Raw genomic sequence first — 19,053 nt, 5'->3', positions numbered from 1 at the left:
GTTTAGCATAACTAACAATGTTATAGAAATACACTTTTTACCTCTGTGATTACCTTGTACCTATGCCTCTGCAAACTGCCCCCTTATTTCAGTTCTTTTGACAGACTTGCATTTTAGCCAATCAGTGCTATCTCCAGGGTAACTTCACGTGCATGAGCTCAATGTTATCTATATGAAACACATGAACTAATGCCCTCTAGTGGTCAAAATGCATTCAGATTAGAGGCAGTCTTCAAAGTCTAAGAAATTAGCATATGAACCTCCTAGGTTTAGCTTTCAACTAAGAATACCAAGAGAACAAAGCAAAATGTGTGATAAAAGTAAATTGGAAAGTTGTTAAAATTACATTCCCTATTTAAATCATGAAAGGTTTTTTTGGACTTGACTGTCCCTTTAAGTGGGTGTGACAGAGGAGGAGTCTTAGCCCCAAAGGCAACCATTTAACCCTTCATTTGATTTAATTTGCTTTCATTAACCAAAGTGTATAAATTATACACATATAAATACAGTGGCCTCTAGTTATGAAGCTGTCTACTTACCTGCATTCGCCGGCCCAATACGCTCGCCTAAGCTCGCCTACCATTGCCGCCGCGGACCTGAATACGCTTGCCAAAGTTATCAAAAAAGCTGTCAAAAAGCTGCGCACCAAGTACGGGGCGATGAGCAGCGGACTGTGATAGTTATCAATCATCAATCTTGCTGCTCTTCGGCTTTTTTACAGCTTTATTGATACCCCTGTCACTAAGCACTCACACTATACTATACTGTTCTACCCCCTATACCGGCACCCCTGGAGCCCCCCGCAACAAAATAAAGTTATTAACCCCTAAACCGCCGCTCCTTGATCCCGCCGCCACAATAATAAATATGTTAACCCCTAAACCGTCTCTCCTGGACCCCGCCGCAACTATAATAAATATGTTAACCCCTAAACCGCCGCTCCCGGACCCTGCCGCCACCTACATAATACCTATTAACCCCTTTCCTGCCCCCCCTATACCGCCTCCACCTATAATAAATTTATTAACCCCTATCCTGCCCCCCTACACCGCCGCCACTATAATAAAATTATTAACCCCTAAACCTAAGTCTAACACTAACCCTAACACCCCCCTAACTTAAATATTAATTAAATAAATCTAAATAATAGTACTCTTATTAAATAAATTAATCCTATTTAAAACTAAATACTTACCTGTAAAATAAACCATAAGATAGCTACAATGTAATTAATAATTACATTGTAGCTATTTTAGGATTTATTTTTATTTTACAGGCAAGATTGTATTTATTTTAACTAGGTAGAATAGTTATTAAATAGTTAGTAACTATTTAATAACTACCTAGCTAAAAGAAATACAAATTTACCTGTAAAATAAAACCTAACCTAAGTTACAATTAAATCTAACACTACACTATCATCAAATTAAGTAAATAAATTAGCTACAAATACCTACAATTAAATAAACTAAACTAAATTACAAAAAAAACAAAACACTAAATTACAGAAAAAAAATATATTCCAAGAATTTTAAACTAATTACACCTAATCTAAGCACCCTAATAAAATAAAAAAATAAAAAAATAATAAAAGTCCCTACCCTATTCTACATTACAAAGTAATCAGCTCTTTTATCAGCCCTTAAAGGGCTTTTTGCGGGGCATTGCCCCAAAGTAATCAGCTCTTTTACCTGTAAAAAAAAATACAACCCCCCCCAACATTAAAACCCACCACCCACACACCTCTACTCTAACCCACCCAAACCCCCCTTAAATAAACCTAACACTACCCCCCTGAAGATCTCCCTACCTTGAGTCGTTTTCACCCAGCCAGGCCGAAGTCTTCATCCGATGGGGCCGAAGAGCACATCCAGACCGGCAGAAGTCTTCATCCTATCCGGGCAGAAGAGGACATCCGGACCGGCAGACATCTTCATCCAAGCGGCATCTTCTATCTTCATTCATCCGACGAGGAGTGGCTCCATTTTCAAGACCTCCGGCGCAGAGCATCCTTCCTGGCCGACGGACTAACGACGAATGCCTGGTCCTTTAAATGACGTCATCCAAGATGGCGTCCCTCGAATTCCAATTGGCTGATAGGATTCTATCAGCCAATCGGAATTAAGGTAGGAAAAATCTGATTGGCTGATTCAATCAGCCAATCAGATTGAAGTTCAATCAGATTGGCTCATTGGATCAGCCAATCGGATTGAACTTCAATCTGATTGCATCAGCCAATCAGATTTTTCCGACCTTAATTCCGATTGGCTGATAGAATCCTATCAGCCAATTGGAATTCTAGGGACGCCATCTTGGATGATGTCATTTAAAGGACCAGGCATTCATTGTTAGTCTGCCGGCCAGGAAGGATGCTCCACGCCGGAGGTCTTGAAGATGGAGCCGCTCCTCGTCGGATAGATGAAGATAGAAGATGCCGCTTGGATGAAGATGTCTGCCGGTCCGGATGTCCTCTTCTGCCCGGATAGGATGAAGACTTCTGCCGGTCTGGATGTGCTCTTCGGCCCCATCGGATGAAGACTTCGGCCCGGATGGGTGAAGACGACTCAAGGTAGGGAGATCTTCAGGGGGTTAGTGTTAGGTTTATTTAAGGGGGGTTTGGGTGGGTTAGAGTAGGGGTATGTGGGTGGTGGGTTTTAATGTTGGGGGGGGTTTGTATTTTTTTTACATGCCCCGCAAAAAGCTCTTTTAAGGGCTGGTAAAAGAGCTGATTACTTTGTAATGTAGAATAGGGTAGGGACTTTTATTATTTTTTTTTATAAGGGGGCTTAGATTAGGTGTAATTAGTTTAAAATTCTTGTAATATTTTTTTCCCTGTAATTTAGTGGGGTTTTTTTTGTAATATTTTATTTAATTTTATTTAATTGTAGGTATTTGTAGCTAATTTATTTAATTAATTTAATGATAGTGTAGTGTTAGGTTTAATTGTAACTTTGGTTAGGATTTATTTTACAGGTAATTTTGTATTTTTTTTAGCTAGGTAGTTATTAAATAGTTAATAACTATTTAATAACTATTGTACCTAGTTAAAATAAATACAAAGTTACCCGTAAAATAAAATAAATTCTAAAATAGCTACAATGTAATTATTAATTACATTGTAGCTATCTTATGGTTTATTTTACAGGTAAGTATTTAGTTTTAAATAGGATTAATTTATTTAATAAGAGTACTATTATTTAGATTTATTTAATTAATATTTAAGTTAGGGGGGTGTTAGGGTTAGACTTAGGTTTAGGGGTTAATAATTTTATTATAGTGGCGACGGTGTAGGGGGGCAGGATAGGGGTTAATAAATTTATTATAGGTGGCGGCAGGATAGGGGTTAATAGGTATTATGTAGGTGGCGGCAGATTAGGGGTTAATATGTATAATATAGGTGGCGGTGGGGTCAGGGAGTGGCGGTTTAGGGGTTAACATGTCTATTATAGTTGTGGCAGGGTCCGGAAGTGGCGGTTTAGGGGGTAATAACTTTATTTAGTTGCGGCGGTGTAGGGGGGGGCAGATTAGGGGTGTTTAGACTCGGGGTACATGTTAGGGTGTTAGGTGCAGATGTTTCCCATAGGAATCAATGGGATATCGGGCAGCAGCGAACATGAGCTTTGGCTATGGTCAGACTCCCATTGATTCCTATGGGATCCGCCGCCTCCAGGGCGGCGGATTGAAATCCAGGTACGCTGGCCCGGAATAGTGGCGAGCGTACCTGGTAGTAGTTTGATAACTACCAAAAGTAGTCAGATTGTGCCGAACTTGCGTTCGCAACATCTGTAGTGACGTAAGCATCAATCTGTGTCGGACTGAGTCCGGCGGATCGAAGCTTATGTCACTAGATTCTATTTTTGCTGGGCAGTAGGGGTTGATAACTAAGGCGAATCAGCCTCGCCACAAATATGCTGTGGAATTCCAGCGCATTTGTGGTTGATGGCTTGATAACTAGAGGCCAGTGTGTGTATGTTAGTGTGTGTGTTTATAAAACAATATTAATTGTGAGGGGGTTGGAAGTATTGGTGAGTTCCGAGACTTTTTTTTGTAGGACTTGATCTCTGAAGCATATGGTGTAGTAGATACTCATTACTTAAGCCATTATAAAAAGAAAAGAAAAATATTAGCAGCCATAGCTAACATTTACATGTAAGGGTTAGCTTTCTTTTTTTTTTTGTAAGGGCAGTGATCCAATTTCTGAAATGGTATTTATTGATTTGAAATATCAATCTATATTTACACAATCCTCAATGGGGAATCATTTATCAAAATATACAGCGTAATTTTTTTTCTTCAAAGTATTGGAGGGAACCTCAGTTATACATTTCTGACCCTATAACCATTTGGTACCCTTGAAAGTATGCTTTCTTTTAGTCTTCCTTTACAAGAAGAATGAGTTTCACCTATTTCAGTTATGGTTCATTTTGTCTTCCAGTTTGTTTTAAGGAAATATTCACTTTGGAGTATTTTTCAATTGCAAATTAAAAAAAAAAGTCATTTTATGGTACGTAAATTGTATCTCACAATGCCAGTAACTAGGAAGGACATTCCTTAGAAGTTGCTGATTGTCAACTACACACAAGACACATTTACTAGCCTGATAAAACGATGTGCCAAAATAGAAGCAAATATGTCAAACTAAGCAGTATTACATTTTGGTTTGCGTTCATTTGAATCATTTGCTGGGTGCTTTCATCTTAACCTGTTCAGCCCAGTGTGAGATGCTGCTTACTAGTTCTTGCAATTCTTCGCATCACAAGTGGTTTGGCCAACACTAGACTAAGGGGCAAATATATCAAGCTCCGTGTGAAGCTTGATGCCCCGTGTTTCTGGCGAGCCTTCAGGCTCGCCAGAAACACAAGTTATGAAGCAGTGGTCTATAGACCGCTGCTCCATAACCTGTCCACCTGCTCTGAGGCGGCGGACAGAAATCAACCCGATCGGATACGATCGGGTTGATTGACACCCCCTGCTAGTGGCCGATTGGCTGCGAATCTGCAGGGGCGGTATTGCACCAGCAGTTCACCAGAACTGCTGGTGCAAAGATAAATGCTGAGAGCGTATGCTGTTGGCTTTTATCGATGTGCAGCGGACATGATCCGCAATATCGGATCATGTCCGCTCGCACAATGATAATTCGGCCCCAATATATTTGATTATATTTTGAGAACACTAGTTTAGTCTGCGTCCAGTTTCTTTCAGGAAGTTTGAGTATACTCTCTAAACAAAATAACAGATCACTCTTTTAAAGATATGTTTTACAATTATACACTACAAAAATAAATTAGAAGGATACTAAACCCAAATTTTTTCATTCATGGTTCAGTTAGAGCAGGCAATTTTAAGCAACTTTCTAATTAAATCCTATTATTAATTGTTCTTTGTTCTCTTAATATCTTTATTTAAAAAAGCAGTAATGTAAAGCTTAGGAGCTGGCCCATTTTTGGTTAGAAACCTGAGTTACGCTTGCTTATTGGTGGCTACATCAAGCCACCAATAAGCAAGCACTATCCAGGGTGCTGAACCTAAAATGGGCAGGCTCCTAAGCTTTACATTCCTGCTTTTTTGTGAGTAAATTAGGAAGTTGCTTAAAACTGCATGCTCTATCTGAATTATGAAAGAAAATATTTGGGTTTAGTATCCCTTTAATTAATGTTAAAATGTTTATTTTTATTTACACATTACCTGCGCATACAGCATTTTCTAAAAAGCATATGTGCCTGAATGGAGGAATAATATTATTTTTAAATTATGATTTCATCCTTTGATTTAGCGAACATACTAACAACATTCTTTTGTGAAAATAATACAGCATTGATTTTCCAAATACAGGTTGTCACATTTAGTCAAATTGCACACTTACCTACCTACATAATTCCATATACTAGAGTATCTTCATTCTAGAATGAACCCACAGCCATTTATAGGATCCATAATTTCATCCATGAAAAATCTTCCTTCTATAAGGAACCCATAGCTAATATATATTTCAGTATATCTTACCCATTGTAAAACCATTCATATTTTAGTTTAAATTTACAAATAAAAGAGGAGACTGGAATACATTTGAAGTTTTTATTTTATTTTTTAGTATTTATTTTTTTCTTTACAATTGTAAACAGCTTTTAAAAATCTCCATTAAAACAGGTTCTGACCAAGAAAAAAAAAAAAAAGTAAACATACATACATACCAACTTTTATTTATTTTTTAATCTCAAGCATATCTGGAATATTGAAATTGTTTTAAAAAAAAAAAAATGTTTTGATTTTTTTTTTTGTGATCAAAGAACTACAACAGCCAGGCAAAAGGTGCTGAACACAATGAGGAAAATGTCTAAGAAGACAAAAAGGAAGTGGAAATGGAAATATACAAAATAAATCATTTACCTTTATATATTAATAGTGTGCAAAATCAGTTTATATTAGTGGATAAACTCTAACAAAACATTTGTTTGCAACAGGTCATACAGATCACTGTATTGTGGCTCAGTTCCAAAAATATACTCTTTATCCGGACTTTAAAAATCACTTCTTTTTTTTAGTTTTATGTGTAGGAAACAAAATTCAGAAATAAAAATAAATTCATTTTCAAAATTGGTAATTCATTTATATCAATAATCTTTTCAGTACCATAGAGGCATCATTCAATGTTTTGTGCCCCTCCAGTGCTGGTTGGGTTTAACAAATATATTAAACATCTTCTAAATTAAAAAAAAATATTCTTATGCGAGTAGTACCATAACTTATCCAAACAACTTTTAGTATAATCAATACACATTGTACACACAGTACAAACTTTTGTGCCAATATCAGATTAAAAAAAAGACAAAAACTCATAATCTGTTTTTATTCATCAAATACTCAATTAGGAAATTTTATGTAGACAAATGTCACTTCTGAAACATGGCTTAGAATAAGTTCAAGAATGAAGTATGCACATATTTATCAAAAATATCTTCATTGTGACTTGATATAAACTTATAGATGTGATCATCCACTAGATACAATGGGGTCTATTTAACAAGGGCCGAAATGGCCCCTGTTCCCCATGTTTCCGTGCAAGCTTTCGGGCTTGCCGGAAACAGGAGTTAAGAAGCAGCAGTCTTAAGACCACTGCTCCTAAACTCATACGCGGCCTCTTAGGCGGCGTATAGCAATCCGCCCGATCAGGCTGATTGACACCCCCTGCTAGCGGCTGATTGGCCGCGAATCTGCAGGGGGCGGTATTGCACCAGCAGTTCACAAGAACTGCTGGTGCAATGATAAATGCCGACAGCGTATGCTGTCAGCATTTATCGATATGCGGCGGACATCTTTCGCTATAGCGGATCATGTCCGTCCGCACATATATAAATAGAGACAAAATGAGTGGGTGGCCTGTAATACTATCAAATTAGAGATATGTCTTTAAACCAGACATTTGGACTTATTTATGAAATATTAACATTGATTAGTACAAAATAACAAATTAAAATTTAAAACGGAACATTTGAATGCATCAAATGTTTTCCGTCTCTCGGTTGGGCGAGACCGATCTCTGAAATTAATACTAATTTTTTTTAATACGATATACCAATTTTTCATAACGACTTACAGGTATAGTAAAATCTTAGGAAAGATGTTATTGATGTTTAATGAGTAAGTCTTGTTATCTACAATTCTAACCCCGGATTCATGATTCTCCAAAGCAGGTTTTCAAACACCAACCCCCGGATTTATTGCTAGGCCTCTGTTTTATATATATATATATAAATGAAAAAGATACTTAAATGCAAAAAGTACTACAGATTTTAGAAGTGCATTTCAATGTATTGTATGGATTCCATCAATCCATTATGCAGATATAAAGTTACTCTATGTTAAGGATAATTTAAATATACTTTACTCTAAAAAAAAACATTATTTGGATGACATTCATCTTTACTTCAATAGCAACTTCCTTATCTGCCTAAAAAAAAAAGTAAAAAATAAAATTCACATCATATTACTAAGCTGCTTGCTGTCCTATGTATACAAAAATAGAATTTATTTGCAATAAAATTTGTTGAGAAACACAGATTTAGCTAATTTATTTTTATTTCAATAGAGCCACTGAGTACAAATTTAGTAAAAATATATATTAGACCAACTATCATATCTTATATCTCTTGTTCTTAAACTCTTTTAATACACAGATAATCTACACATTTTCCCCAAAATAATATCTCTTTTTACTTTAGTGACTACATTATATAAAGAACAATAAATAAATAAATTAAAAAAAAAAAGTATTCAACCCACCCCTGTGTTTTTGTATTACCTCTATTTCCTCCTGACAAGAAACCAATCAAATTGATCTATGATATGAATGAATCCTAGTCTATCACATACTTAATTCAGTTGTATATATCACTACTTGCATCTCCGGCAAAAATGAGAGAAAAATCATATTCCCTAAACAATATTTGTTACACGGTTAAAGGAACATGGAAAGCAATTGTTTTACTGTGAAAATGAAAAAACAGAAGTTACATGTTAAGATATATTACTGCATGAAAATGGTTACAAAAGCTGGATAATGTTGAATTTAAAAGTGTGAGTGTAAACTACCGTTAATACTGCAGTACTCCTGCTCACTGGCTGATTGCGACAACTTTCACATTTACACTTGGGAAAGTATCTGCAATTTTGAAAAGCCAATGGGGCCTATCTCTCTCTCTCTCTCTCTCTATATATATATATATATATATATATATACACATACACCCACAGAATCATACATTTTGAACAGTATTGTTATTTGTAATACAGAGATATGCTTTCCAGTTCCCTTCAATTGCCAAAATGTGCTCTTTGTTCCATGTTAAAAAATATATTTTAAAATGAGGGACATTTTTTAAAGACCTTCTGCTGACAACAAATTCTCAGGCTTGCAGAGGAGTATCTCTCTATGTCCATGCAGATATTGTGAGACTCTTACACATGCGAGGATGAGATTATAAATTATGGGTTCCAATCATCTGTTTATATTAAACAATCATTCTTCATATATAACCCAAATTGCTCTGGTCATTACAAAATGATTGGCTATAGATACACCCTGTTTGACATGAATTAAGTGGCAACTTAGCTTGTCTGCTATAAAAATAATCACACCCTCTAGCTCATTGTATATGGAATATTCTGAAGTAGATCTGGATATATCACAGATAACAGATGGTAATAACACCGAAGTAAATTCCATTGCAATTAAATAAAGGATATCAGACTGTGTCATATACATTTAAGACACTTAATTGTTCATGGCTAATTCAGACAGCTTTGCTAAGAAAAAAAAATATTTATTTACAACTGATTGTCAAAACGTATTTATTTAAGTTCATGAATACTGGCATAAAATAGAAAGGTTTTGCTAAAAACTGTAGATTTTAGCTATACTAATAAAATGTATTCTCAAGTGGTTTTAAACCCCCCCAAAACAAACAAAACTACCCAGCTTTGTGTCAATTAACAGCACTATAAGAGCAAAGGCTTATATTTTTGTAAAAAAAAGTTGATCTAGCATTCCAACCAAGCTCTCAGATTAATACATTTGTGCTTGTATACGAAGGTCAGCAAATGTTGGCAATTTCATACAGAATAAAAAAAATTTTTTGACCTTGTGTAAAAATATAGAATACCAATTATTCTAACATTACACTAAAACATGAAGAACCAGGATTAAGGAAACCTTAAGGAGGAAGTAGGGCAGTTTATAAAATCACACAACTTCTGAGAGATTATAGCTTTAAAAATGTGTCTTGAAAATGATATCCAGATACAAAAACCCAACAGCACCAGGCATATACTCAATATCCGTAAAAAGTCATGAATTTTAGAAGTTATTGTCTGCAACACATGACGTCTTAGAAAAAGAGTTATCAGATTTTAGAAGGTTTTAGAAATAGCACATAGGCCCCAAGATTGCACAGTGGGTCTTGACTGAGAAATGGCTCTAACAAATGCCTGTAAGCACAATTCGCAAAATGAATCTTAAAAGGACAGGAAACCCCAAAACTTTTAAACAACTTTCCGATTTACTTCTATTATCAAATGTGCATCATTCTCTTGTTATCCTTTGCTGAAGAAACAGCACTGCACTACTGGCAGTTACATGAACATATCTAGTTAGCCAATCACATGAGACAAATGTGTGCAGGCACCAATCAGCAGATAGCTCCCACTTGTGTAAGATATGTGCGTATTCTTTTTCAACATGGGATACCAAGAGAACGAAGCACATTTGAAAATATAAGTCAATTTAAAAGTGTCTTAAAATTACATGTTCTATCTGAATCATGCAAGATAAATTTTGACTTTTCTATCCCTTTAAGTTCTATAACTACACTTTCTTTAATTAAAGAGTGTTTAAAGCATTAACAAAACATTGTTCCTTTTAGAAGTTATTGTCTGCAACAGCCAATAAACTTAAAGGCTGAGAGTTTTGTATGAGCAATGGGGTTTAAACAACTGTACTACTTTATTTTAATCATTCACGTTCATTTTGTATTTATTATTGCATGGCTTACTAAGAACAATTAGTAGGTGACAAGAAGGGTCACAGTTAGCTCATACAATGCCATACACTGAGGAAACAAATTCCAACCCTATACACACATTGGGGACGATTTATCATCAGTCTGTCCGACATGATCCGCTCAGCGGATCATGTCCGACAGATATCGATAAATACAGACAGCATACGCTATCTGCATTTTTCATTGAACAAGCAGTTCTTGTGAACTGCTTGTGCAATACCACCCCCTGCAGATTTGCATCCAATTGGCCGCTAGCAGGGGGTGCCAATCAGCCCAATCGTATACGATCGGGCGGATTGATGTCCGCAGCCTCAGAGCAGGCGGACCAAATATGGAGCAGCGGTCTAACGACTGCTGCTTCATAACTGCCGTTTACGGCCATCGGAGCTTGATAATTCGGCCCCATTGTATGTAATGCTGTTGGTCATTCTTTAATGAGTAGACTTACTTTAAAGAACTAGCATTTACCTTACATAATGCCAGAAGGAAATACAATAAAACGAAGAAATCTGTGGCAAACATTTGCTTTAGAAAGACTGTTAATGAACTGGGATTTGTATACAGTTTTCTAGATATGGTGCTTGGCCTTTAAATAAGATGCAGTCTACCTGTTAAAAACAAACAAAAAAACACTAAAGTAACAATGAATGGGGCAATACCAACATCAACCCCACATGCCACCATGCACAATGTAACATTTATTGCTTACAAATATATTTTCTGGATGATAAAATAAATATATCTATACATTTATATAATATATATATTTATATATATATGCTCTCTTCTCTACATATTTTTGTGCTGAATATAACCATAACTTGGCAGTTTTAGGACTTTTTTTTTTACAGCAAATAATGTTAATTATATTAATGTATCCATATATGGGCTGAAAATACAATTTTTTTTATGATTATATATAAAATAATTGAAAAAACAACAAAACACACATTCATATATTATTTGTCCATGTAGCGCTCATAATAGATGCAAATTTAACTGCAACAGTTTACAGAAAAGATACTAAAAGGGGCATCTACACAATAAAAAAGACATAGGGGCATATGTATGAAGGTCTGGCGGACCTGAGCCGACACTGCGGATCAGGTCCGCCAGACCTCGCTGAATATGGAGAGCAATACGCTTGCCGTGTTCAGCATTGCACCAGCAGCTCACAAGAGCTGCTGGTGCAACGCCTCCCCCTGCAGACTCGCGGTCAATCGGCCACCAGCAGGGGGGTGTCAATCAACCCGATCGTACTCGATTGTGTTGATTTCCGGCGATGTATGTCCGCCTGCTCAGAGCAGGCGGACAGGTTATGGAGCAGCGGTCTTTGTGACCGCTGCTTCATAACTGCTGTTTCTGGCGAGCCTGCAGGCTCGCCAGAAACACGGGGCATCAAGCTCCCTACGGAGCTTGATACATATGCCCCATAGTAAAAACTCACCTATCCTTAATGCATATACTTCCTTGTAACAAGAATAATTTATTATAATTTCACTTAAACTTTCTTGGCCAAAAGGAAGAGCATCGTAGATAATGTAATAAAGACATATACAATTCATATGTAATTGTGAGAAGCTGGTGGTACAGCCAATTAAAAGCTGCACCCCGTAAGATCAATTACGAGCATGCTCATTTTGCTCTACTTTTGAGTATATGAATCCATCGTCTTGCTTAAGTCTTTGGGGTAGCTGGGCAGCTTTTGATTGGCTGTACCTTCTGCTTTTTCACAACAAAAAACTGTTATTCTGGCAACATGCATTTTAAACAAGAACTGCTTTGACACCTCTAGAAGTAAGAAGTAGCATTACCGAGGAACAAATCATTTAATGCTGTGCTAAAATGTTTTAAGTTGGGTGTCTCTTTAAATTCTAAAATAATCACAACAATTTAAACTACATTGTGCAAAGATTTTGTCTTCTTGAACTTGTGTGATCCATAAAGACCCAAATAGCTTATGCAGAGAAAGAATCTGTTACAGACATTCTCTGCTTTAAATGCTAAACTAGATAGCAAAACAAAACACACATTCCTCCCTGTTTCTTTATTTATTTGTTGCATAAAACACTGATTAGTTAAGAAGAGTAGCCACAGAGAAATACTAATCATTATTTAGATAGCTTAACAATTAGTATTGTCACTATATGCAAGTATTATGTGTAGAAGTATTGTCTGCTTGCCTAAATAACTCACAGGGTAAGATTACTGATTGAACCTAATAGTAACTGGCTCAAAAGCTATTCAAATCCTGATGGCAAAACACAAACAAACCATACACCACCCCCTTATGCACAGCAGGCAAATAAAAGTGGCAGCCAAAACTTTCTATGAGATTTACTTTACACTTTTGCCTTCTTTATTTAAATCTGCATGATGCTAATTGCAAGCGGCCGGTAAACTTTTTTTTCTCTCTCCTTAAGATCCATTTAAAGCTGCGTTAAAACCTTTTGACACCAGAAGATTGATGAAGTACTTATTTGTACCTGAGAAATGGTTTCCATTATGCAAAGTAGGTAGCTGCCTTTGGATAATGTTATTTTGAAGTAAAATTCTTTAAAACAATTTTTGTTTTTTAATGTTTTCTAGTGTTTGCTTGGCTTGGAAAGCAGCACCAGAGCAGATAGGTGCTAAAAAAAAATATCAGCTCACGTTTGTGGCAATAGTGCAGACTCTCTCTCTTGGTTATTTCATGCAGATGGAGAGCGCTAGTAAGCCATGATTAAAATGATATAACTTGATTGTTTAAAATAGAAAACTGACAATGTTTTCCCCAATGCCCCCTCCTTTTAGCTTAGATGTTTAATGATGCCCATCGTGTACTGTTGTCTAAGAAGCCTGACACATGGTAGGAAGAATATAACATTTAGAATACTTTTATTATAAATCATTAGTAAATTAGTTTTAAAATTATATGTGATGGATACACAATACAATAAAAAGTGTAATTTTATTAAAGCTTTTGACTAGTACTGATTGTCTCTTTAAATCGCAAAAGTGACACATTTATTATATGTATTGCATGTCACCAATGTCTGCATTTTAAAAACAAGCATCCAGGAATAGAAATATCATGAAGAATTTAAAGTATGTTTTACTTTTGTGCCTTCCATGTTCTTGAGATTCTGTTTTATTGAGAAGGAGAAAAAAATACAATGGTAGCGGACACTGTAATTGGTAATATCTCATGGACAAAACCACATAAATAATTTCCTTTTAATGACTGAGCATCACTAGTGACATCTTGTGTACAATCTGAATATTACAAGTATGGTGTAATTCATGTATTTCTGGTATTGCATCCCATTCCAATGCAAAGTGCCACATGCAAGAAAAAGTTAATCTGTTTGGATGAAGCATTTACCAACTTTCAAAGCACCAACAAACACATCTGAAACTTCTAAGAATATAGAACTTATCTATAAAATGTTGGGGCTTTTAAAAAAGTGTAATCAATAAAATGTTATATAAACACAGAAATACAGTATCCATTATAAACTAGTGCAAATTCCTAACTTGTTACAGTCATTCAGTTCACTTGCTGACAGTTTAGGTGCTGGGTAAAAAAAAAAACAGGGCATGCTTTAAAACGGATAAAGACCATTGGTTTTAACTTGTAACTGCGAACACCCAAAAATAGTTAAACTTGTATTAAACATTCTGTTCTTCATACCAAATAAATATCAATCAAGCATGCATGTATGTAACTTTTATATGGAAGATGTAATACTCCTATAAAAGAAATAAAACTTAGTGGCAGTGAAGGAATTAAGGTACCATTTTGGGAATATGGAATAAATAAACTATAGATGTATTAATTATCCTGTCCAGTAATTTGTGTAAAGTCTTGTACTGTACTGCTAATTGTACAATATTAGCATCATATGGCATCTACAAAACTAACCACATCTTTTCCTGCTTCCAAAAGACGAGACAAAGATAAACAAAAACACAAATTGCATTAGAAAAGGGAAAAAGAAATAAAAAGGTGAAGATAGAGTTAAACATATACTACTGTGACCAAAACTTTGTGTGAATCAGACAAGGTGACATCTGACTGTCTTTTTTACATTATTGATAGCTATGAGATGTTTATTAACAAAGCTTGGGGCAGCAAATTCAACCCCCTTCCTCAAATATATTATTTTCTTCCCTATGGCTAATACACATGGGGATAATTTCAATAAGGTATCTATATACAACTTTAGCCATTTTTATTGCAATACATTGAACATTTTGCATTGCTAAACGTTATAATATCTAAACTTTTACTGAGATTTTTTTTTTAAACCCGTAAACAAGCAGTCTCAGATAATCTGTTAACCCTAACACTGTTTGAGAAGCCTGAAATATACTTCTGTGGTTTCATTTATTGCATTTATATTGAATTTAAAATGTACCACACAACATGACTACACAAAGGAAAAAATAGCACTGGTGTAATTTTTTTTTTTTAACAAAATACAAAATTATTTTTTTAAAGTGGAATCTAAAAACAAAACCACAAATACACTGCAGGCCCCTCTACAGGAAAAGGTTAAGTAAAGTGCTTTTTTGTACTCATATATTACTTATTAAAAACATAAAATATATGGGCTCTAATATATATGCTTTGGAACATTCTATTTAGAAAATAGATACAAATATTTTTTATACTTGAAAACATAAGGTGAACATTAGTTAGAACATCTATTGATTTTGTAATGGTTTTGCAAGCAAACCTTTTTTAAAGTTGTTTGGATGTTGGCCGTTTGCAAAATTTGCTCTATAAAGTGCGAGAGAATTACTGGGCATAACTATTGGACACCCTAAACAAGAGAGGAAAAAAACAAGCCATTTGTTCTGTGCTTATAGTATTGTTCTGCTGTGTTTGTGAAAAAGTGTGCACAATTAGAAAAAACAATGTTCTTTTTCAGTAATAACTCTGTATTGTTGCATTAGCGCTGCAGAATCTGTTGGCGCTCTACAAATAACCGATAATAATAATAATAATTGAGTAATTGAAGGTTTATGTTGCCGTTTTTGTTTAGTTGGTGATTTGATGTACAAGTTAAATCTTTGAGCTGTTACAATCAAATATCAAACCTGTAGATCAGCCTAAAAAGCCTTCTAAGGACATTAAATACCTCTTGCTTTTGTATAAAAAAATGTGCTTTTTACATGGTCCCTATACCAGACAAAATGCTAATTCTGTAACCTGCAATTCAAATAGCTGTTTTAGGAAATTGGCATCAATGTCGGTTAAAGAATCTTGTTTGTATCCTTTGTAGGTATTGAGAAAAAAGTACAGTTTTTACTGAAAACAAAAGGGGTTTGATATCCCTTTAACTCCTTTGCTGCCAACCTATTTGGTCAACACAATGTGTAATGAGATCCGAACGACTCATTTATGTTTATACTTTCTTTCTTTGAAATTATTCAAATAATAAAAGCAACATCACCAACTAAGAACAAATGATGGGAAACAAAGAAATTAAATTTGTGCTATTAATGAGTTCTGTGTTACAGTAGTGTTTTGTGTGTGTGTGTATATATATATATATATATATATATATACATAAATAATGTGAGATAATCTTACATTTCTTATATGACCTTTAAATTCAGAGTGGCATAAAATATGTATTTATTGTCTATGTCTTGCTTTAGAGCCTTTTTTGATCTTCTGAAAGGGGAGGGTGCCTATGGTCAGTGTAAATCTTATATGAAGTAGTAAAGCCGGCTACTCACTCAACTCCTCTTGATTTGTACACAAATAGATATTTCTTGTGTTCCTTTCCTGACAAAGACCACACATTAAAATACCAAGCAGTGTATTCACTAGTTACACACACTAAAGTGAATGATATTGTCTTAAAGGGACATAAAACCCAAAATGTCATGGTTCAGACAGAGCAAGCAATTGTTACCTCTATTATCTAATTTGATTCATACTTTTGGTTCCCTTAGTTGAAAAGTATACCTACTTATGCGCATAAGCAGCAACGCATTAATGGGAGCTAGCTGCTAAATAGTGACTGTGCATGAATCTTGTAATTGGTTCACCAGATTTGATCAGCTACCTCCCAGCAGTGCATAGCTGCTCCTTCAACAAAGAAGAGAAGTAAACTGGAAAGGTGTTTAAAATCACATGCTCTATCTGAATCATGAAAGAAAAAGTTTGTGTCCCATGTCCCTTTAATACTATTGTATTTCAGATTTTAGATTTCATATTTAGTGTTAAAACCCCTAAATAAAAAGAAACCAGGAAATGACCAGCGTCACATTCTACAGAAAAAAATGTTCGACCATGGCTTTGCTTAGGACATAGCAGAATGACTGGTCACTTAACCCCATACTATAACACATTTAGAATATCAATGTTGTTGTAGCAAGGCTCCCCACTTGTAAATAAAAAGCTCCTTTCCAGGGGGTTTGGTTTCAGCCTGTTTTAATCCCGCACCATTCACTTTTTGTTTGCCATTCTGCATGTTGTACCCTCCACCCTCTTTCCTGTAAACATACAAAAAAGAAACTAGAGATATAAATGCTACCAGAGAATTGTGTGCATTGGATAGTGCTTGTGTACATATGGCAGAATCAGCTCTTAGCGCCCTTTTCCTCTTCATTCATCTGTTTGCTCCAAACGCTGCATCAGTCTATGCAGTATTCTCTCATGGGAAAAGGATATTCCATGGAATGCTGAACGGAGGAAGAGAGCAAAGGCATAAAAAATGATGTATAGCAGCCTGCTCTCCGTAGGTCCCTCTTGCCCTATAAATCTTGTGTAACTTGTCAGTGAACAAGGGCTGTTTTATAGGGAAACAAAAAAAGGGTTTGTGGGAGAAAATCTTGTGAAGTTGTGTTAGTTCGTGCAACCACGTACAACAGCTACACATCTGACTAGCGCTTTACAAGGCTCCATGCTGTGACTCATATTTGGAGAGTATATTTCGGTAGCGTGAGAGTTCTTGACGTATTTTAGCTACCTCTTGACGCAGCACTGAATTCTCTTTTTCCAGAAAGGCAGCTCGTACTGTGATCTGGTTCTCCTTCAGGCGGCGAGCATCCCGTGAGCGTTTGGCTGCTTCGTTATTTTTGTATCTTCTGTTCCAGTATTTTTCATCCTAGAGATTATAGGAAAATAAGATTATATTAGAAGATACTTAATAAACAATCAATATAGAGTCACACCAACTAATGTTTAGGTTTGTCTTGCTGTGAAATATAAACAATTAAAACACAAAATAATCAGATAACCAATATGCATTGTAGACATCTTATGGAATCTTGTAAACAAAAAACAAGGCTGCAACAGCACTACACAGATGATAAGGGGGTGCCTTATTTGGTTACTTGTATTGATAAAGCTTAGCGGCTGGGGTGCTAATGCATATACAAACTTTAGAGTGGTTTAAGTAAAAAAGAAAAATTGACCAGAACAGATGCATCTAAATAGCACTCATCTCTCCCCTGATAAATTTATTGAACATCATATTTTTACAGGGTGATGGTTTTAAAATGTAACTTTTATAAAAAACATAATTTATGCTTACCTGATAAATTCCTTTCTTCTGTTGTGTGATCAGTCCACGGGTCATCATTACTTCTGGGATATAACTCCTCCCCAACAGGAAATGCAAGAGGATTCACCCAGCAGAGCTGCATATAGCTCCTCCCCTCTACGTCAGTCCCAGTCATTCGACCAAGAATCAACGAGAAAGGAGTAACCAAGGGTGAAGTGGTGACTGGAGTATAATTTAAAAAATATTTACCTGCCTTAAAACAGGGCGGGCCGTGGACTGATCACACAACAGAAGAAAGGAATTTATCAGGTAAGCATAAATTATGTTTTCTTCTGTTATGTGTGATCAGTCCACGGGTCATCATTACTTCTGGGATACCAATACCAAAGCAAAAGTACACGGATGACGGGAGGGATAGGCAGGCTCATTATACAGAAGGAACCACTGCCTGAAGAACCTTTCTCCCAAAAATAGCCTCCGAAGAAGCAAAAGTGTCAAATTTGTAAAATTTGGAAAAAGTATGAAGCGAAGACCAAGTTGCAGCCTTGCAAATCTGTTCAACAGAGGCCTCATTCTTAAAGGCCCAAGTGGAAGCCACAGCTCTAGTGGAGTGAGCTGTAATTCTTTCAGGAGGCTGCTGTCCAGCAGTCTCATAGGCTAAACGTATTATGCTACGAAGCCAAAAAGAGAGAGAGGTAGCAGAAGCTTTTTGACCTCTCCTCTGTCCAGAGTAAACGACAAACAAGGAAGAAGTTTGGCGAAATTCTTTAGTTGCCTGCAAGTAGAACTTGAGGGCACGAACTACATCCAGATTGTGTAAAAGACGTTCCTTCTTTGAAGAAGGATTTGGACACAAGGATGGGACAACAATCTCTTGATTGATGTTCCTGTTAGTGACTACCTTAGGTAAGAACCCAGGTTTAGTACGCAGAACTACCTTGTCTGAGTGAAAAATCAGATAAGGGGAATCACAATGTAAGGCTGATAACTCA

General features: G+C 35.8%; 1 protein-coding gene across 1 annotated transcript in view; it reads right to left on the bottom strand.

Moving 5' to 3' along the window:
- Nucleotides 1-6,061: 6,061 nt before the first annotated feature.
- DBP (D-box binding PAR bZIP transcription factor) overlaps nt 6,062-19,053 on the bottom strand; it is a 75,438-nt gene continuing 62,446 nt past the window's right edge. Inside the window, exon 4 of the mRNA XM_053690648.1 lies at nt 6,062-17,662. Coding sequence (XP_053546623.1) covers nt 17,447-17,662 — 216 coding nt within the window. The 3' untranslated portion in view covers nt 6,062-17,446. The remainder of the gene's footprint in view (nt 17,663-19,053) is intronic.

The sequence above is a fragment of the Bombina bombina genome, chromosome 8, assembly GCF_027579735.1.
Source record: "Bombina bombina isolate aBomBom1 chromosome 8, aBomBom1.pri, whole genome shotgun sequence".
Classification (NCBI taxonomy): domain Eukaryota; kingdom Metazoa; phylum Chordata; class Amphibia; order Anura; family Bombinatoridae; genus Bombina; species Bombina bombina.
The sequence above is the reverse complement of the archived record's forward strand: the minus strand, read 5'-3'. Positions and strand labels throughout refer to the sequence as shown.